The 21,507-nt window shown below is 41.6% G+C and overlaps 2 protein-coding genes across 4 annotated transcripts; one reads left to right on the top strand and one right to left on the bottom strand.

The window, feature by feature from the left end:
* Positions 1-514: 514 nt before the first annotated feature.
* btg2 (B-cell translocation gene 2) lies at positions 515-3,068 on the bottom strand. The gene is made up of 2 exons (XM_067397078.1): positions 2,753-3,068; positions 515-2,582 (listed from the first exon to the last, which is right to left on the bottom strand). The coding sequence occupies exons 1-2, from the start codon at positions 2,892-2,894 to the stop codon at positions 2,221-2,223; spliced, it is 504 nt and encodes a 167-aa protein (XP_067253179.1). The 5' UTR covers positions 2,895-3,068; the 3' UTR covers positions 515-2,220.
* Positions 3,069-3,237: 169 nt separating this feature from the next.
* Positions 3,238-21,496, top strand: LOC137028302 (E3 ubiquitin-protein ligase PDZRN3-like). Of its 3 annotated transcripts, none has more exons than XM_067397073.1 (8): positions 3,238-3,538; positions 4,189-4,395; positions 9,980-10,236; positions 10,348-10,429; positions 10,825-11,033; positions 15,371-15,482; positions 16,105-16,200; positions 17,738-21,496. In XM_067397073.1, the coding sequence occupies exons 3-8, from the start codon at positions 10,229-10,231 to the stop codon at positions 19,271-19,273; spliced, it is 2,043 nt and encodes a 680-aa protein (XP_067253174.1). In that variant the 5' UTR covers positions 3,238-3,538; positions 4,189-4,395; positions 9,980-10,228; the 3' UTR covers positions 19,274-21,496. The 3 variants fall into 3 exon arrangements, with proteins under 3 accessions (XP_067253174.1, XP_067253175.1, XP_067253176.1); XM_067397074.1 differs by having other exon boundaries at positions 4,163-4,395; XM_067397075.1 differs by lacking the exon at positions 4,189-4,395.
* Positions 21,497-21,507: the final 11 nt, after the last annotated feature.

Genomic DNA, 21,507 nt, shown 5'->3' with positions numbered 1-21,507 from the left:
CTGATTACAATAGTTTAATATTAGCTTGTAGATAAATTTAATTCACTTCAACAATTTGATATTAAGCATGTTGTTTACAACTGATTTCTATAGTTTGATGTTAGCATGTTGTTAAGCGGACAATTAGCCTAACTGATTGCAATAGTTTATTATATTAGTTTTTAGCTAAAATTTCATTCACTTCAGTTTGACATTAGCATGTTGTTTAGAATTTATTTCCATAGTTTGATGTTAGCATGTTGCTAGGGGACACCTCACTTACTGATCCCAATAGTTTATTAAATCAGTTTGTAACTAAAATTTCATTAGTCCCAATAATTTGAGATTAAAATGTTGTTCACCGTTGATTTCAGTAGAGTTAGCATGTAGCTAAACTAATGATTCAACTCTCAAGTGATTCCAGTAGTTTTATGTTAACATTTTGCTGTGTTAATTCTCTAATAGAACACACAAATATTGGATAGAAGTCAGTTTTTATTGATATGATATCGGTATAATGGACTCATCCACCATTTTGTATGTTTTACTTTTCCCCAGTCAATAAGTCAATCTCTCATTGTTCAAGCACAATGAAACTTCCAATGGTTGTTTAAGAACATTTAAATAGAGAAAAACTAATTTAAATAGAAATAAAGATGTGAATAAAGTACATGTGTAAAGTATACAACATGTTTTAATAAACATATGTAGATGTAGACCAGGTATTTCACAATATGATTCTAAGATTGCATACAAGAATGCCTTACAATTTGGCCAATTTAAGTCAAGTGCCTGTTGTCTAGTTAGGCGGATCACAGTTAATCTCTCAGCACAGCGGCTGCTGATAAGTGTATCTGAAGGCTTTCAGTGTGGGTAGGAGAAAAACAAGCCCAGACACATCCAGATAACACCAACCTGCCCACCGAACGCCAACCAGACGAGGGAGTTTTCAACTGAACCTCATTACAGCATCATAATAACATCAGACCACAGAGAAACGTTTAATTCATAAAAGGTTTATTGTAATAAAAATCGACTGTATGCACAAATGCATTTAAAAAATGTACATTAAAAGCAACTCTGCTTCAAAATAGCTTACAAACTACATTTACTCTGTCTGAAACAGTAAACGCGTGCTGCTCAGCAGCCCGAGAGAGACAGAATGCTTGACGTGAGTCTCTGCTGGTGCTTCGGCCCGATACCTTCCAACATACCACATGCAAAGCATCCTGGGAAAAGACAATCATTTCCCCCAGAGATGCCGGCGAAGTCTGCATGACTCATGACATTACAATAGAAGGTTATTGCCTGAATATTGCACAGTAAGACTAAAAGAGCCAGGCAGTGACGTTTATTAAGGGAGCGGTGGCGCTGTGGTTAAGGCAGAGGGGATTATGGGGGTTCATGTGGCGTCCCGCTCAATAGCAGCTCCTGTTAGAAATTATGAAAGTCCACAGCAGTTTTAGGCCTGAAACGTACTGTACGCAAGCACGCGAATGCAAATATGTAGTAAAGCAATGTTGCATTCTCAGAGTTGCCACAGGTGGCGCTATAGCAAACTGAAATGTTAAACGCTGGTCGATTTTATTGTCGTATTCTTAGAGTTGCCACAGATGGCGCTACAGCAAACTGAAGCACAAAATGCTGGTCGATTTTATTGTTGTGTTCTTAGAGTTGCCACAGATGGCGCTATAGCAAACTGAAATGTTAAACGTTGGTCGATTTTATTGTTGTGTTCTTAGAGTTGCCACAGATGGCGCTATAGCAAACTGAAATGTTAAACGTTGGTCGATTTTATTGTTGTGTTCTTAGAGTTGCCACAGATGGCGCTATAGCAAACTGAAGCACAAAATGCTGGTCAATTTTATTGTCATTGGGGTTGTTTGAATACATCCTTACAGAAGTTTATCAGCAAAAACTTTCGCGCACTTGCGTAAAGTACATTTCAGGCCATTAATTGCTTTACATTCTCGTGAGGTATCGTAATTGCACCGAAACCGTGTGCGAGCACCAGTGAAAACACCCCAAAACCTGTTTTGGGATTGTAAAAATAAAGAAGAGTCACACGGAACAGTGCTGAAAGATTTCCAGGTCCAGCAGACGCCCAGTCGCGTAACAACCAGTGCTTTAATGTTCATCTTAAATAAAGGTTTACGAAGTGAAGTCACGCGAACAGCTACAACTCTTAACATGGCAGTTGGTCGGTCAGGCTCTAGTACCGGCAGAACCGGTCCCGAGCGTTCAGCTGGACACCATCATCAGGTAGTTTTTTGGTGGACTCGTGCGGCCGCCCATCATGAAGCGGTTTTTGCAGTTCGCCGTTTGGTCGTACGGTGAGACGCTGGGGGCGGGGCTTGAGACTGGCGGTTCCGCTTCGTAGAGAACGCAAATGGAACCATCCTCGCCAATGCGGTAAGACACTTCGTACGGGTCAACCCAGAGCGTCAGCTCTCGCGGCAAGAGCGAGAATAGCTGCCCGCTGGTCAGTCCGATGCGGCCGGCTGCTCGGCCAATCAGAGGGTCCATTTCATGATTGATTCGTATGCAGCGGTAACCGGAGCCCTTCTGTGGCCTGTCAGGGAACCAATGATGCTGGTAGTGTTCTAAAGGAAAAAGGAAACATTTTTGTTAAAATCCTGCATCTTTCATCTATCATGTGATCACTGTACCACTGTATTACCCTAAAGAAGCTTTATGTACACAGCATTTTAAGGTACTTTCAATAATGTTGAAAATAAAACTAAAATTTACCACAAAAGTTTAAGAGCAGTACCTGATAGCGCCTGCGCGAGACAGTCTCTGAACACCTGGAGCTGCGCGTCACTCAAGCGTCCGCGGCCGCGCAAAAGTCTGCAAACGAAACTCGCGGCGGCCAAAACCTCCGGGATCATTTCTGCTCCGGTGCCGTGGGTCATTGTTCTCCGTCCAGTTGAGTTTAGAATAAAAAATAATGATGCTGAAAGTTAAGAACCCGAACAGCTGGCGTCCGTTTCGGTTTGATGCTGGTGATTTAAAGCAATGGCGATGAAACGGTACACATTCCCCGAGAGATATTCGATCCAAACGGTTCCGTTTCTCTGACTGGACTCTGATCTGTTCTGAGGGAAGTGATTCCGCCGATATATACACAGAAAGCAGTCGACGTCAGTCGAGATGATCTGAGTGACACGCCCAGCGTCCAATGAAAGGAAGGGGCGGCTTCCTCGCTCGACTGATTGGTTGTCAGGGTGGAAAACACCGCGTGTTGTGGTGACGCTCTCCTTCCGTCCGCATCCAAATATGGATATTGACGTCAAACTCCGCTAAAGTATGCATGACGACATTCGGGGGGAAAAACAAAGACCGCGAGAACGCGCTTACCGTAAAGTTTCGGCGTTTAATTATAGAAGCGAATGGCGTTCTGAGCTGGTTTTCCTCTCTTTGATCGTCTGTCAAGCGTAGGTGACACCAGAAACCTACACACGACCTAAATAGATCCAAACTAAACAATCAACCCAAATGCAACAAAACAAAACATCCTGTCAGTTTAATCAATATTCTAATAACATGCGCATTAATCGTAAGTAACATGTATTTATTTGTATGAATGATATTACAGAGTGTTTTCAGTGCAGTTGAATATAAATATATTTTTTTAAAAATATATATATATATTTTTGATAAACTCCGTTATGAACTTGTATTTTAAAGTGTAGCAGCGACATCTGGCGGCCAAGCGCATTAGGACAAGCCAGATGTTAAAATTAACATCATTTATTCATCAAACATAAATGTTTTTTTTTTTTTTCATTTACATTTGACACATATATGGTGAGAATATCTTTAACTCCATAAATGTCTGACTCGCAGAGCATCTCTGTCACTTTGCCATCCCTGTATCTGTTACCATGGCGACCGCTCACATCCTGCGCCTTTTCCAGCAGCTTTTATTTCTGATATAACACAAATCAGTCACAGTAATTCTCTGCTGCACATTAACGTTTGAGTATTTTTATGTTTATATATCTTCTATTTCATACTATATATAAGTGTATACGCTGTATATATATAAAATAATGTACACTTTCTAATTCCATGTAGTTTCTGAATGTACTACAGTGTGTTGGTGTGAACGCAGATGGCCGGTTCTGCTGTTGTGTTTGTCATGTGGACTGACAGCACGTTTGTCTATATTTGGCTGTAGTGTGTGTGTGTGTGTGTGTGTTGCAGAAGATGATGCGGTTCATGTGAAGGGCTCTCACCATGGCAACACATGTGTCTTCCTGAGCGCCGGCTGAGACACGATTCATTGTTTATATGGATATGTCATATTGAGCACACACACACACACACTGATGTCTCTGGTTTCGGGGTCCGGTGACCCGTCGGACATGAAGTGTGTCCTCTGAGACTGGAGTGAGACTTCGCCATCTGGAGGTGAGCTGGGGCATTGTGGATAATCCCACAGGAGGTGTGTGTCCTCCTGCAAACTCTCACACACACACACACACACACACACACCGCCTGCAGTGCAACTGCTGTCTCCTCTGATCTGAGCTGACACGTCCCTCCAGCAGTGTGTGTGTCGCTCCATCTCAGCTCTAGTGGTTTGATCTACAGCGTCTTGCACCACCTTCCTGAAGCTCTTTAAACATAATCTACACAACGATCAGCACAAGAAAACAATGAGATCTCTTCAATATTTCAGTTATTTCTCCTGAGGAAAAGACCCCAGTAATCTGATGAAGAGATCTCAATATCTCAAACTGTCCTCAGATTCAAGTCAGAGTGTTCGTCATCTAATGATCTGAGCGGCTCTCCACATTCATTTTACAGCTTTATACTGTTACTGATGACAACTATTGACTCATCTGGGTCTGTTTCTCCTCAGGAATTGTAGGTGAAACACCAAAAAATCAAGTCTGAGAGCAACCTCTGAGCAATAACACTTTCTGACGTGTTTATAACAACTAAAGGTCCGTTCACACCAAGGACGATAATGATGTTGTTCTTAAAATCATTCTAATTCTAAACATAAAAGAAAAGCTTATGAAAAAAATTATAAAAGAAATTATAAAAGAAAGAGTAAACACCACAAATTTAACAATAAAGACAAAGAGGAGCTGTAGCGCATACTTAGAATAAACAGTACGATATCGTCCGCTGGTGTGGACACTAATATAGTTATCGTTATAGTTATCTTCCGCTGGTGTGGATACTAATATAGTTATCGTTATAGTTATCATCCGTTGGTGTGGACGCTAATATAGTTATAGTTATCGTCCGCTGGTTTGGACGCTAATATAGTTATCGTTATAGTTATCGTCCGCTGGTGTGGACGCTAATATAGTTATAGTTATCGTCCGCTGGTTTGGACGCTAATATAGTTATCGTTATAGTTATCGTCCGCTGGTGTGGACGCTAATATAGTTATAGTTATAGTTATCGTCCATTGGTGTGGACGCTAATATAGTTATAGTTATCGTCCGCTGGTGTGGATACTAATATAGTTATCGTTATAGTTATCGTCCGCTGGTGTGGATACTAATATAGTTATCGTTATAGTTATCGTCCATTGGTGTGGACGCTAATATAGTTATAGTTATCGTCCGCTGGTGTGGATACTAATATAGTTATCGTTATAGTTATCGTCCATTGGTGTGGACGCTAATATAGTTATAGTTATCGTCCGCTGGTGTGGATACTAATATAGTTATCGTTATAGTTATCGTCCGCTGGTGTGGATACTAATATAGTTATCGTTATAGTTATCGTCCATTGGTGTGGACGCTAATATAGTTATAGTTATCGTCCGCTGGTGTGGATACTAATATAGTTATCGTTATAGTTATCGTCCGCTGGTGTGGACACTAATATAGTTATCGTTATAGTTATCGTCCGCTGGTGTGGACACTAATATAGTTATCGTTATAGTTATCGTCCGCTGGTGTGGATACTAATATAGTTATCGTTATAGTTATCGTCCATTGGTGTGGACGCTAATATAGTTATAGTTATCGTCCGCTGGTGTGGACGCTAATATAGTTATCGTTATAGTTATCGTCCGCTGGTGTGGATACTAATATAGTTATCGTCCGCTGGTGTGGACACTAATATAGTTATCGTTATAGTTATCATCCGCTGGTGTGGACACTAATATAGTTATCGTTATAGTTATCGTCCGCTGGTGTGGATACTAATATAGTTATCGTTATAGTTATCATCCGCTGGTGTGGACACTAATATAGTTATCGTTATAGTTATCGTCCGCTGGTGTGGATACTAATATAGTTATCGTTATAGTTATCGTCCGCTGGTGTGGACACTAATATAGTTATCGTTATAGTTATCGTCCGCTGGTGTGGACACTAATATAGTTATCGTTATAGTTATCGTCCGCTGGAGTGGACACTAATATAGTTATCGTTATAGTTATCGTCCGCTGGTGTGGATACTAATATAGTTATCGTTATAGTTATCGTCCATTGGTGTGGACGCTAATATAGTTATAGTTATCGTCCGCTGGTGTGGACGCTAATATAGTTATCGTTATAGTTATCGTCCGCTGGTGTGGATACTAATATAGTTATCGTTATAGTTATCGTCCGCTGGTGTGGACACTAATAAAGTTATCGTTATAGTTATCGTCCGCTGGTGTGGATACTAATATAGTTATCGTTATAGTTATCGTCCGCTGGTGTGGACACTAATATAGTTATCGTTATAGTTATCGTCCGCTGGTGTGGACAGTAATATAGTTATCGTTATAGTTATCGTCCGCTGGTGTGGACACTAATATAGTTATCGTTATAGTTATCGTCCGCTGGTGTGGACACTAATATAGTTATCGTTATAGTTATCGTCCGCTGGTGTGGACACTAATATAGTTATCGTTATAGTTATCGTCCGCTGGTGTGGATACTAATATAGTTATCGTCCGCTGGTGTGGACACTAATATAGTTATCGTTATAGTTATCGTCCGCTGGTGTGGATACTAATATAGTTATCGTTATAGTTATCATCCGCTGGTGTGGACACTAATATAGTTATCGTTATAGTTATCGTCCGCTGGTGTGGATACTAATATAGTTATCGTTATAGTTATCGTCCGCTGGTGTGGACACTAATATAGTTATCGTTATAGTTATCGTCCGCTGGTGTGGACACTAATATAGTTATCGTTATAGTTATCGTCCGCTGGTGTGGACACTAATATAGTTATCGTTATAGTTATCGTCCGCTGGTGTGGATACTAATATAGTTATCGTTATAGTTATCGTCCATTGGTGTGGACGCTAATATAGTTATAGTTATCGTCCGCTGGTGTGGACGCTAATATAGTTATCGTTATAGTTATCGTCCGCTGGTGTGGATACTAATATAGTTATCGTTATAGTTATCGTCCGCTGGTGTGGACACTAATAAAGTTATCGTTATAGTTATCGTCCGCTGGTGTGGATACTAATATAGTTATCGTTATAGTTATCGTCCGCTGGTGTGGACACTAATATAGTTATCGTTATAGTTATCGTCCGCTGGTGTGGACAGTAATATAGTTATCGTTATAGTTATCGTCCGCTGGTGTGGACACTAATATAGTTATCGTTATAGTTATCGTCCGCTGGTGTGGACACTAATATAGTTATCGTTATAGTTATCGTCCGCTGGTGTGGACACTAATATAGTTATCGTTATAGTTATCGTCCGCTGGTGTGGATACTAATATAGTTATCGTCCGCTGGTGTGGACACTAATATAGTTATCGTTATAGTTATCGTCCGCTGGTGTGGATACTAATATAGTTATCGTTATAGTTATCATCCGCTGGTGTGGACACTAATATAGTTATCGTTATAGTTATCGTCCGCTGGTGTGGATACTAATATAGTTATCGTTATAGTTATCGTCCGCTGGTGTGGACACTAATATAGTTATCGTTATAGTTATCGTCCGCTGGTGTGGACACTAATATAGTTATCGTTATAGTTATCGTCCGCTGGTGTGGACACTAATATAGTTATCGTTATAGTTATCGTCCGCTGGTGTGGATACTAATATAGTTATCGTTATAGTTATCGTCCATTGGTGTGGACGCTAATATAGTTATAGTTATCGTCCGCTGGTGTGGACGCTAATATAGTTATCGTTATAGTTATCGTCCGCTGGTGTGGATACTAATATAGTTATCGTTATAGTTATCGTCCGCTGGTGTGGACACTAATAAAGTTATCGTTATAGTTATCGTCCGCTGGTGTGGATACTAATATAGTTATCGTTATAGTTATCGTCCGCTGGTGTGGACACTAATATAGTTATCGTTATAGTTATCGTCCGCTGGTGTGGACACTAATATAGTTATCGTTATAGTTATCGTCCGCTGGTGTGGACACTAATATAGTTATCGTTATAGTTATCGTCCGCTGGTGTGGACACTAATATAGTTATCGTTATAGTTATCGTCCGCTGGTGTGGACACTAATATAGTTATCGTTATAGTTATCGTCCGCTGGTGTGGATACTAATATAGTTATCGTTATTGTTATCGTCCGCTGGTGTGGACACTAATATAGTTATCGTCCGCTGGTGTGGACACTAATATAGTTATCGTTATAGTTATCGTCCGCTGGTGTGGACACTAATATAGTTATCGTTATAGTTATCGTCCGCTGGTGTGGACACTAATATAGTTATCGTTATAGTTATCGTCCGCTGGTGTGGATACTAATATAGTTATCGTTATAGTTATCGTCCATTGGTGTGGACGCTAATATAGTTATAGTTATCGTCCGCTGGTGTGGACGCTAATATAGTTATCGTTATAGTTATCGTCCGCTGGTGTGGATACTAATATAGTTATCGTTATCGTCCGCTGGTGTGGACACTAATATAGTTATCGTTATAGTTATCGTCCGCTGGTGTGGATACTAATATAGTTATCGTTATAGTTATCGTCCGCTGGTGTGGACACTAATATAGTTATCGTTATAGTTATCGTCCGCTGGTGTGGACACTAATATAGTTATCGTTATAGTTATCGTCCGCTGGTGTGGACACTAATATAGTTATCGTTATAGTTATCGTCCGCTGGTGTGGACACTAATATAGTTATCGTTATAGTTATCGTCCGCCGGTGTGGACACTAATATAGTTATAGTTATAGTTATCGTCCGCTGGTGTGGACACTAATATAGTTATCGTCCGCTGGTGTGGACACTAATATAGTTATTGTTACAGTTACTGTTATGAGTGCGCTTTAACCAGCCTGACCCCAAATACTTGATTTGTGTTCCAGCGTGAGTGTTTGTGCTGACATGATTCTGTCACGTCCTTTCGTCAACAAACGTCTCCATCCCAACCATAATTGTCCTCCGAGCTGCTCACAGACCCCGACTTTCAGGACAGCGAGTTTATTTATTCATGCCTCTCTTCTGGTTTACTGGAACTTCTGATGGCTCGACACAGATTTGCACTTTCCTCTGGCGTGTGCTCTGCTCGCCGCATGTGCTGCCCGCAGGAGAGATTCACGCATGTTCCGCTGCTGCGGCGTGTTTCCCTGACGGCTGTCAGGTCCGCTCACGTCCCAGAGCTCCCACCAGTGAGTTTAGCAGCGGAGACCTTAAAAACCCAACGAAAACATGCCAGAGAGGTCTCCTGTCTGCTTCTCAGAGGTTTCTCCTGAGAAAATCAGGCAAATCTGTGCAGTTTGAGAAACTCTGATATGAACTCAACTACATTTTCCAAGAACAAATGATCTGAGCTGCCATTAACATTTAATGTTTGCCCTAAAAGTCCTTTGAATAAATCAAGAATCAGAACTGGTGGTTGCCAGGGAGTGTTTTTTCATGGCGTTTTATGGTCCAGCAGGTGAAAATGGTGAAGTACCAGCACACCTCTCTCTCCTCAACAACAACAACACATGATTTGAGGATGACACGCATTCGCAACTTCAATACTAGAACTAGTGATGAGTGAGTTAATTAATTCTTCTCATTAATTGAATGCATATTTATGTCTTCACAGCTCTGGAATCTGATCGAATGATGGAGACGAGCGTCAAACGAGGGTTGACCCCTGCCAGCCAATCGGCTCTCACTCTCGGCCGACAGGCGCAGCTCCCTGACCAATCACAGCAGGGATGTGCCAGAGGTGGGCGGGGCCTGAGTGCTGGAGAGGCAGCGTTCTGGATTGAGCGCTCAGAGAGAGAGAGAGAGAGAGAGGAGAGACAGCTCCGTCCGATTCTGCTGCGCGTCTCTCTCACTGCAGCTCTGCATGCGAGTGTGTGTGTGTGTGTGTGAGCGTATATGTGTGTGTGTTCATGTATGCCGGCAGTAGCTGCATCGCTCCTTCATCCTCTTCATCTTCATCCTGTGTTCGGACTGAATTCACAGCATTGGCGCACGATCCTGCTCATCTGTTGCCGTGGTGATGGGCTGTCGACTGTCAGGGCCGTGGATGGGCGACGGGATGGGGGTGAGTCCAGTGTGTGTAAATGTTCACGATTGTGTGCTGATGGTGATTTGGAGTGACAATGATGCCTTTTCAAACACACACACACCACACACACACACGTGTGCCATCCCTCTCTCTCATGACTCATGCAGTGATGTGTGTTGGTATGAAGATGCAGTATGATTTTCATCATGTGTGTGTGTGAGCCTGAGGTTCAGTCCAGTTTCGTACGGATCCGGTCGGTGGGCAGCTGTGGTGCTGAGGGGGGAATATGTTTACACAGCTGCGCTTTACTCAACCTATAGTAGTGATAAACCGAGTCAGGTTAAATAGAGCGTACGCCAAACGGCTAAACGCACCGGATCCGTGCAAACGAGGACTAAAATTAATCAGGCTGCTGATTGTCTGTCGTTCAGGTTCACGGTCGGGATTTGACCCACCTGCCGAAGCAAGAGGCCTTCCGTATCCTGGCTAGCTACGAGCAGCCAATCACGCTTCAGATCGAGGGCCGGGGGCGGAGCCTGCAGTACAACCGGACGACGGACTGCAGCACGCAGACGGAACGGCCGTGGGACCCTCTCCGGCCACACTCGTGTACAATGCCGCGTCTGCCTCCCTCGGACAGGTGCGACACACCTCACCGCTGCCACCTGCGGGACAAACATGGACATGCACTCGAGGGGCCGTTCACACACAATCTCGCGCTTTTAAAGGGGTAGTTCACCCGAAAATGAAAATAATGTAATTTATTATTACTCACCCTCATGCCGTTCAACACCCGTAAGACACAAATTAAGATATTTTTGATGAAATCTGATGGCTCAGTGAGGCCTGCATAGCCAGCAATGACATTTCCTCTCTCAAGACACACTGATTCATAACGCTCCGAAGCTTCCTGAAGCAGTGTTTTGAAGTCGGCCATCACTATATAAGTCATTATTTTGTTTTTTTGGCACACCAAAAATATTCTCGTGGCTTTATAATATTAATATTGAACCACTGTACTCACATGAACTGATTTAAATATGTTTTTAGTGCATTAATGGATCTTGAGAGAGGAAATGTCATTGCTGGCTATGGAGGCCTCACTGAGCCATCGGATTTCAACAAAAATTTAATTTTAAAAACATTTTAAACTTAATTTGCGTTCTGAAGATGAATGAAGATCTTACGGGTGTGAAACGGCATGAGGGTGAGTAATAAATTACATTAATTTCATTTTTGGCTGAACTAACCTTTTAAGTAAAAATTAGCTGCATTTATTTAAATTTATTGCTTATTGAAATGAAGAATGTGTCCTGTGTGAACCAGTTTTTAGGGTGATTGCGTACTTATTTTTAACGTAGCATGCGCGGCTGTTTGAACGCGCAAGGCTTCTGCTGTACAAAAACAGTTCGTTAAGCTGCTTGATATTGCAAACTGGTATTTCTTACCATTATTATTCGTTATACCATTTGCTGCATTATGTTATTCTTCTAGTTATGTATCTATCCACCTTATTTTGTGCTAGATTGCGATCATTAGCCAAACGATGGTTTCATGAAGAATCTTCCCATTCCACAAAAGGCTCTTTATAAGGGAAAAAGGTTCTTTAGATTATTAAAATGTTCTTCACACTAAGAAAAAAATGGTTATTTTAAGAACGGATCATTGAAAGGTTCTTTGAAGAACCAAAAATGGTGCTTCTAAGGCATTGCTGTAAAAAAACGTAATCAGTAAAACTATTAGCGCTACAAACCAGATTATGATAATATATTAAATAATATGAGAATAGTTTTCAGTATCAAGTATCAGTTTTTGTACAGATTAAATAACTGAAAGCCTCGCACATTGATGTCCGCGTTAAAAATAAGGTGCAGAGCAGCTAATAAATCAGAAGTCTCGCACGTTCACAGAAAATATATTGCTTTGTGATGCAAAATAATTATGCAAATTAACTATAACGATAATTATGCCAAACTGACCTGCCCCTCAAAACGCATCTGACACAGTGCTGCCAATTTAGCGATTTTGTCGTTAGATTTAGCGAGTTCCCCGCCCCTTTTGAGACTTTTTCAAAAGCCTAGCGACAAATTTAGCAACGTCTTGGACAATCCTTATCTAGATTCTGTGACTCGCCCACTGATCTACATTTATATCAATATAGATCAGTGGACTCGGCAGTATGACGTCATCTAGCGATGTTTAGCGACCAGTTTTAGCTACTTTTAACTGAAAGCAATTGGCAACACTGATCTGACGTGCTCCCATCTGCTCCATCAGAGCCTTCTCTAGCATGTAAATGGCCTAAAGGCACAGTCACGCAAGGTTTTGCTCTCATGCAAGTGTAAACTCGGGAGAATGTGCATGCAAGCGTATTTCATCCTTTGAAGTTCCATGTGTGTTTACATTTACATTTATGCATTTGGCAGACGCTTTTATCCAAAGCTACTTACATTGCATTATACTATACATTTATATCTGAGTATGTGCAATCCCTGGGATCGAACCCATGACCTTGGCATTGCTAGTGCCATGCTCTAACCACTGAGCTACAGGAAAGCCATTTAACCTCTTGAGTTCATATAGCGAAAAGACGTCTGATCGATCCATTCCAGTCTTCAAGAACATCAAGCATGCAGTGGCTTCAGACTAAAAACATGATTAGGCAGCCATCAGATCCTAAAATAAAACATTTAGGAGCCAAATGACGTTTTAGTTGCCAAATTCAACAATAGAGTACCTCAGGGATTATGTGTTTTTGTAGGCCAACCCGGAAGTTAGCGGCGCACGGGTTCCCTCGACTGAAAGCTTATTCATTTTTCCCAGAGACTTTTGGAAAATCCCAGGAAATAACTTCTGTGTTTAACAAAGGGTTATGACACTTACGTGTTTTGTCTATCAAGATAATCTTTACAAGTTAACACAACATTTATAGATTTTGAAGCCTAAATAAAGTGGTCAGATATAAAAGGCTAACAGTAGGCTATAAATGGACTACAGCACACCATGGTCGCGGATCAACGTCGTCACCACCAAACTTCCTCAAACTGTATTTAGAAAACATCTTTATTTATAAACATGCTCACTGATTATGATCTGCGCTGTGTATGAATACTTATCCACTTTTTTCATGAGAAATGCTGTCCAAATGTCCCGTTTTTAATGATGACATCTAAAGTCCCCGCCAAAGGAAGTAGTCCCTTTTAGCAATTTGTTAGCAACCACCGATTTTAAGACACAGTAAAAGTTTAAAAAATCACAAGTGGGTTATAACTGGTGGGTTTTATGTCATAGATCAAAACGTGAAAGTATTTAGAGGCTTTGTTAAGGCGATTTATTTCGCCTTATTTCAGGTGATTTAGTAAACTTTAACCGGAAGTCCTAAAATGCTAACTCGCTTCCGGGTTTTGCCTACAAAAATGCGTCATCCCTGAAGTACTCTATTGAGAAGAACATTAAGGTCATTAAGGGACATTTAAGTATATATAGTCTATACAAGTTTGTTTCAATTTGATGCTGTCACTATAATAATCCTGACTGTTTTTGTCCCATATAAATATCACATTGTTTTGTAGAACATTTCTGACTGTTTGAAAAAGTTACCTGTTGATTATCGTTCCAACATGTCGTCTAGTTTTCTGCTTACTCCCAAAGAAAGCTTTAGCCTCTCGATGCTAAAACAATAATATTTTTATAAAAAAAAAATTATATAAAAAAAAAAACCCTTTAATGGTTTGGATATGTATTTAATTATTAATACGAACAAACAGTGATTAAATAGATTAATATAAATCGCACTAACCTGAAGTTGGTCGTAGTAACGGTTCCCGGTTCTTTTCAAATTGGACAAATGCCGCGAGTTTCTGTGAGGGAGTCGGTTGGAAACTAACGGCTCTGAACGATTCGATGATTGAGTGAGCCTGATTCAAAAAGGGCGTCAGGTTGTTTCGTGGATCTTTTTGACTGACTTATTCAAAAGAACCTGTTCACAAGAGTCGCGAATCACGATTCATAAGGTTTTTTTTTTTATAAACAGTACAAAACATCAGAGCATTAAGTCAGATAACGTTACATGTAAAACACACAAAAAAGAAAAATACACAAACACAGATAAGTTGCCAGGGTAATAAAACAACAGCTATGTTAGCCTTAAGAGGACAAAAAGGATACATAAAGAGAAACAGTTTTCATAGCATTCAAAAGAGCATTGGATAGTTTCGATATACCTGTCTAGATCATCTCTGAATAGAGAAAAGAGAGAGCCAGTAAATTATGTTAATAATTAATTAGTCTAATATTTCCCAACGAGTTCGAGGTTGTTTTTTAAATATTTTTGACTGACTTATTAAAAGAACCTACACAAGACTCACGAATCACGATTCATAACGAGTTCGAGGTTTGTTTGTTTTTTGTTTTCACGATTCACGAATCACGACACGAATCTTTTTGAGCACTGGTTCACAGGAGTCATTTACACGCGAATCGGACATCACTACTGTATTTACGTTAATAAGATCGACTCGCACATTTTTTTATTCCTGATTTTCAAAGTTTATTTGATTTTAAAATTATTGTTGTAAATATTTAACATTAGTCGCAATTTGGTGGCCAGGGAGGAAACTCTTATTTTGTCTAAAAAAAAAAATGTTGAAAAACGTTTTGAAATGCGGCAGGTATTATATATCATATGTTATATTTAGTGGTGTGTATTAGGACAGGCATCACTATTACTATAATTCTAAACTACCCATTACTTATTACTATTTATGTATTCATATAACCGCCATACTCTTTGTAGGCATCTTTATGCTTCTGTTGGTCTCTATATCAGAATGAGGTCAGAGAAGCTCTTTATATACACAATAACAGCATCTTAGATGAAGGGGGTGTGTCCAATAGCTGGAGGGAGGGGGCGTGGCTTGTTTATCAGCATTCATACAGATATATTCAAGTGTTTGTGTTTTGTTGTTGCCTTCTCAGGACGTACTACAATCACATGACCCTGCCTGTGAACCGCAGAGATGGAGGCAGGTACGAGTACCTGCCAAACACACCTAGAGACCTGGAGCACAGAGAACGCCTGTCCTACAATGTAAGCTATTAACATAATCAGATTATCAGATGTTAATATTCATGAGGAGATGTGTATAGTTATTGATTTACCCTTTATTTGACAAGTGTCTGATATGTGCCACATTTTAAAGGTCATGCAAACAATAATTTAGGATGAATAGCAAGTATTTCTTTCCAAATCCTGATTGTTCCGCAATGCCAAGCTTAACAGAGTGTTTAAAAGCAGTTGTTTCATGCTTCTTGTGTGTGTTAAATTGTGTGTGTGTGTGTGTGCTGTTCTCCAAACAAACGCGTTTTTCAAAATGGAGCTGCTCTCTTATGCTCTGGAATTATTCATGCATTTAGCTACGCTTGGGAATACACACACACACACACACACACACACACATTTCACGTGTACGGTGCACAGGAGGAAACATCCTTTAAGGAGAGACAGAAAGGAAATCCAGACAGACAGACTGTTCAGTCGTGTAAAATAATCACTCTTCCACATCACAGCCTCATTATGCTAATAATTCATCAGGAAGCATCAGAGATGCTGGGATGTTCATCTCACAAGAGCAGAAATGCTTTGGAATGACTGTAACAATCTTATTTCTGGACTGAAGCGTGGTTTAATGGCGAATGTCGTGCTGTTTCAGGAGACGGAGTTCTCCAGCGGCGTGTCTCAGGGACAGAACTGTCTGATCGGCTGCTGCAAAACCAACTTAGAGGAGCCCAGAAGTTTCCAGAGTCAGGTGAGAGTCACAGGAGCATGGACTGAAGGAATAATTGACGAAGAACCGCTGAATTATTCAGTATTCAGTGTTCACATTGGGACTGTGATGCAAAATGCAAATGCAATATAATCCAAATCTGTAATGAATCCAGAACCATGGTTCTAGAACGTGCGTGTTATTGTTGTTCTGGTTCTCGTGCGATTCTCTTCATCCGTCACAGCCCGAGAGGCGAGGAGTCACATATTATGTAAGTTATGTGTTACCAGGCAACCAGCGATCATAAATATGGCGAGCCACCAGAGTGACTCTTGAGCTCTGATAGAGGGCCGCTCAATCAATGGAGTTCATGTTGAATTTAAATGTAAAGCGTTCACACTGGCAGTGATTTTATCTGCATTGTGGCTTGATAGTAGGCGTTTCTACTCGACTATCTGTGCTGCTATTGGCTGTCTCTGTGAATTTGCATATAGTTAAAACGGTCGCTCATGTCACCACAAATCATCAACTCGCATTGAAAAGAAATGTTGCACATTTCTTTAAAGGTACATCATTCTCCATAAACTTTATCAGCTCATAAGCTGAAATATTGGGTGAGCCACAAACGAGCTTGCTGTTAAATAACCAATATGACCAAACGTGGATTAAAACATTATTGAAACACCTAGCAACCACCCAGACTACTGTTATTTTAAATCTTGTTTTTTTTTTTTAAATCATGAATAATAATTTAATTATTCGTCAAACATTTGTTGTTTATTGTATTGCAGCTCTTTTGTAAAACATTAAAGGGAATTTTTCAGCATTGCAGGATGCTAGTATAAAGTATAAACTGGAAAGTAAAGTTCATAGAAACAAATTTTATGTTGGCTTGAAAAGGCCGTATGAAAGTTTGAGAGTTTTACATTTAGTGAAGTGGAAAGAGAAAGAAAGACATTGCTAGCATGAACATGTTTTAGCACATTGTTAGCAATAAATAACATGTTGCTAACATGAATTAGCATGTTTTGCTAGCATGTTTTAAGACGTTGCTAACACAAATTAACATGTTGCTAACATGTTTTAACATGATTTATCACTTTGCTAGCATGAATTATCAGGTTTTAAAACATTGTTAACATGAATAATAATGTTGTTAACATGTTTTGGTTGCTAACACAAATTAACATGTTGCTAACATGTTTTAACACATTGCAATCTTGAATTAACATGTTGCTAGCATGTTTTACCACATTGTTAACATGATTTATAACTTTGTTAGCATAAATTAGCATGTTGTTAGCATGAATTAGCATGTTCGTAGCATGTCTTAAACTAGTTGCTAGGCTTTGTTAGTGATAGTTTCTTGGTGGATGAAGCTTTAATACTCTAGATATTCTATAAACATTTTGACCCCCTCAATGAAAGTCTATGGGTCTTTTCAAAGGTCTGCGCTGATTTTGGTGGTTGTAGCCTGAAAGCCCTAGGAGGAGAATTTTATTAAAATGGTAAAATCACTGTAATGCATCACCTTGAGTTGCTAATCGCTCTAATGTCATAATATGTGTGTTTGTGACAGACTGATGATGATGACTACATGATGGAGAAACCCCTGGGTTACCTGCCTCTTCACCATGAGCTGGACAGTGGACTCGGCTGGACGGACGGTAGTTTCCACCAGGGGGAGCTGTCGGGGGTGGAGACGGAGGAGGGGCTCGAGGAGTGCCACGGCCACGGAGGCGGAGGGTCGCCATCGTCGGAGTCCTTCATCTCTTCAGAATTGAGCGACTCTGGTTTTTACAGCGTCAGCACCGGCGAGTTCCTGCGCTTCCAGCGTCTACTTGAGAAACGCATGCGGCATTACAACGCTCGCATGCACCACCAGGGGGAGCCGTGTTCCCGCGAGCGGCGGGACAGCCAGATAAAACACCCTCTAGAGGCCATCCCGGAAACGCTGACGGTCCAGCCTCAAAACGTTTGCTTGCCCGTCCCGGGGTCGCGAGGATTGTCCCGGGTTTCGTCCGTGCAGTACCGCAAGGCGGAGCGGCCGTGTTTGAACAGACACAGCTCCAGCAGCGGCTCGCTGTTCAATCCCGCGGTGCACTCCACATGCAGTACCCCCTCTGGACAGCGGCGGCCACCGCCTCATCCGAGTTCTGCAGGAATGCTGAGGAGGAGCCGAACGCTGCATCACCGTCCCACGCCCATGGAGTACCGCAGACGGGCGAGTCACCCGGCTTCGCCCAACTATTGCAGCGCCACGTTGCATCCCTGCAGCCACAGAGCCGACCTGCCTACAAATCTCCTCGAGGAGCCAGACTTGGCACTGATGCATGCCGTCAGTCACCCAGCACACCCTTCCGCACACTCTGCGTTTCCTACACAGACTGCACACGCTATGCATGCGATGAGTCAACCATCCCTGGTCTCTCCAGTTGATGAGCGCTGCTATATGCCTCCAGATCTTCATGACAACAGTAGGATCCGAGCATCCACCAAACCCCAGAGATTTGTGATGGAGCAGCCGTCCAGCCAGCACAGGGACGGGCGCTTCCACACCCTAAGTCACACGCCCAGTCAGGACGCCAATGACACCTGGCCGAAACCAGCCAACCGCGGAGGCTCAGGTGGAGGAGGCGGACTCTACAGCACCTTAGAGGGCCACATGCCCACTGCGGCCACTAGGAAAACGCCCAGCGGGAACTTGCGGGCCATGCGAAACCAGATGCTGCGGGATAGAGCGTCCCGGCTGGCGGACGAGCGTAGCGGCATGAGCACGGACGAGGAGAGTCACAGCGAGGTCCGCATGGGTCGCTACTGGAGCCGCACTGAGCGACGCGAACACATGATGCAGAGACAGCGACAGCAGCAGGCCAGAGGTGGCGTGGCTGTGACGGGATTGGTGCATGGCGGCGGGGTCATGGGAGGAGCCAACGTAGACACTTATAATACGGTCCTCGAGCTGAGCCAGAGGAAACTAAGTCGTCTGAGGAACCGGAAGCTGCTGGATGACTGGACCACCGTAGAGGAACTCCTGACGCACGGAACGCGCCTGAGCTCCAGCGAAGACGCCTTGCAGCTGCCCACGTCGTTGCTCACCGTCACAACTGTATAGCGACACCCACTGAGTGTGTGTTCAGATTGATGCGTGCGTGTGTGTGTGTGCGTGTTTGTGTGTGTTGGACCGCCCGCACTACACAAAGCTACCTCCAGAAATTGAGGTTTACTGTAGATACAGACGTTTCCAGACACCGTAGTAAATTGATTTTTAAATGTTATATTTCCAGTATCTTGTTTTGCATTGTGTTGTAAAGAGATGTTTTATTATGGAGCGAAATCACTGCAGTTTGATGTGACCGCATGAAGCAATACAACATAGATACCGACGCCAGACAAACTGAACTTCATTTGGTGCCAAGAAAAGTTTACGTTACGGATCAATTTAAGGTGGTGCTAAACATGAGATTTAATTTATTTCAGATTATTCGCAACTATAGCCTATAAACAACATCCAGATTGCGTATCTTTTGCACAAAATTGAAAATTCCCTCTCCGACCGTCTTCCGCTAGCTAACTGAATTTGTTGCGTTAGCACAGCCCCACCTTTCAATCGTGAATCTGATTCTCTGGGAATAACATTGGATAATCTAGCGACGGATCGTGAGTCAGATACGCAGTCAGGGCCGATGATTGGGTGTTCAGGGTTATGCTGGAGATCAGGCTGCGGGAACATGAGTGTGTGTGCGGGTTCTTGCACTATAACTGTAGTTCTGTAGAGTATTTTTAAAGCTATTTTTCTTGTGCTCTTCACAATTGATGTCACAAAAAGAACTTTTATAAAGACTCAAGAATTATAAGTGGTGTCAACAGCAGTACAACAATTTGGTGAGAAAGACGGAGCACTGAACTGTTCGTTTTATTCTAACGTGCAGAATTATTATATATTTTCAGCGCACCTTTCTGCAAACCAGGGGGTTTGAACTTTACAATGGGCATCATGAAAAACGAGTAGAATTAATTTAGCACAAATTGCGGTAAATATACACAAATGCAACAATTAATGTATTATTTTCTGAATTATTAAAGGCTATTCACATCAGGATAGCCAGTGTTGCCAAGTCCGCGGGAATTGGGCTACTTTTAACACTGTTGCCACAGGTTGTTTTTCATGTCCACGGGTTGAAGCGAAATAACATGGTTTAGCCCTTGGAATGCGAATTTTACTAGGGGGATCCCAAAAGCGTATTTTTAAGGATTGTTGTGAAAACCTGGCAACCCTGATGATAACTATAACTATTGATAAAGAATTGTTCTAACTTTAAAATAACCACATCTATGGCACAGAGGAATGGAATCACTTTCAAAAAAATTTTTTCCTAGCTGATGGACGATAAAAACATTAACAGCCAATAAGAATCCATCCTGCTTAAAACATGTAGCTCAGTGTTGCCATTCCGCAGGGAATTGGGCTAGTTTAACACTGATGCCGCAGGTTGAAGCTATATTTAGCACATTTTACCAGGAGGAACCCGCCTAAAAGCTAATTTTACCCCCCAGAACTCGATTTTTACTGCGGGACCCCCTGAAACGGGCTAGTTTTGAGTAGCAATTGGGCAGGTTTTGTTGTGAAAACCTGGCAACCCTGATGCAGCGCTCGCTTATAATAAACAGAAAGATATCGTGCCATGGATAGTAAAGTAATATCGTTATAGTTATCGTTCTGAGTGTGAACGGGCCTTTACACAAATTCGTTCTGCTCCCGTTTCATGAATGAGACCTAATTATTTTCCAAAGTAGAAGATGCAAAGTATTTTCGGAGTCACCTGTCAACGTGGGATGTTTGCGGATCTTTATTTTGAGCAGAAAATCAGGATATTTCCCACCTGCACTATTTTTGGTGCACTAGCACTCGAGTGTTTACAATTTTTTCCTCACAACTGTGACTCTCTGCGACACATCTCGCTCTCTCGCCCTCGTTTCTGAGGTGAAATCACGTCATTTTCACCGTGAGTCAAACGCTGTGAATAATGGATTTGAACGGATGGGACATGCGCTATTAACAGATCTCTGCCTCTCATTGGATTTTGCTCGTTTCCACTTTTAGAAATAATTTTCTTGGAATATGATGTACATGTGGTTGTAATAAAGATGAGATTTTAATTAGCTACTTAAAGTGTTTTTTGGTCCTTATTAAAGTTCATAAATGAAATCGGTCATGAAGCAAAAATTCAGAAACTGACATTACATTCTCTGAATGAAATATTGAAGACAAACTTTTTGATATTGTCAGGTAACTTGACCATTGCATTAGCTATTATATTTTTTCTGTTTCCCTAATTGACAAGTATT

Source organism: Chanodichthys erythropterus, chromosome 10 (assembly GCF_024489055.1).
Source record: "Chanodichthys erythropterus isolate Z2021 chromosome 10, ASM2448905v1, whole genome shotgun sequence".
NCBI lineage: Eukaryota > Metazoa > Chordata > Actinopteri > Cypriniformes > Xenocyprididae > Chanodichthys > Chanodichthys erythropterus.
Note: the sequence above shows the minus strand (reverse complement) of the source record. Positions and strands in the feature narration are given on the sequence as shown.

Coding starts and splice junctions, on each gene's coding strand:
- btg2 (XM_067397078.1), bottom strand. CDS start 2,894: ATGACCCACGGCACCGGAGCAGAAATGATCCCGGAGGTTTTGGCCGCC. Junction 2,583..2,752: donor TCTCGCGCAGGCGCTATCAG/GTACTGCTCTTA, acceptor TTTTTCCTTTAG/AACACTACCAGCATCATTGG.
- LOC137028302 (XM_067397075.1), top strand. Junction 15,483..16,104: donor GAGAACGCCTGTCCTACAAT/GTAAGCTATTAA, acceptor GTGCTGTTTCAG/GAGACGGAGTTCTCCAGCGG. Junction 16,201..17,737: donor CCAGAAGTTTCCAGAGTCAG/GTGAGAGTCACA, acceptor TGTTTGTGACAG/ACTGATGATGATGACTACAT.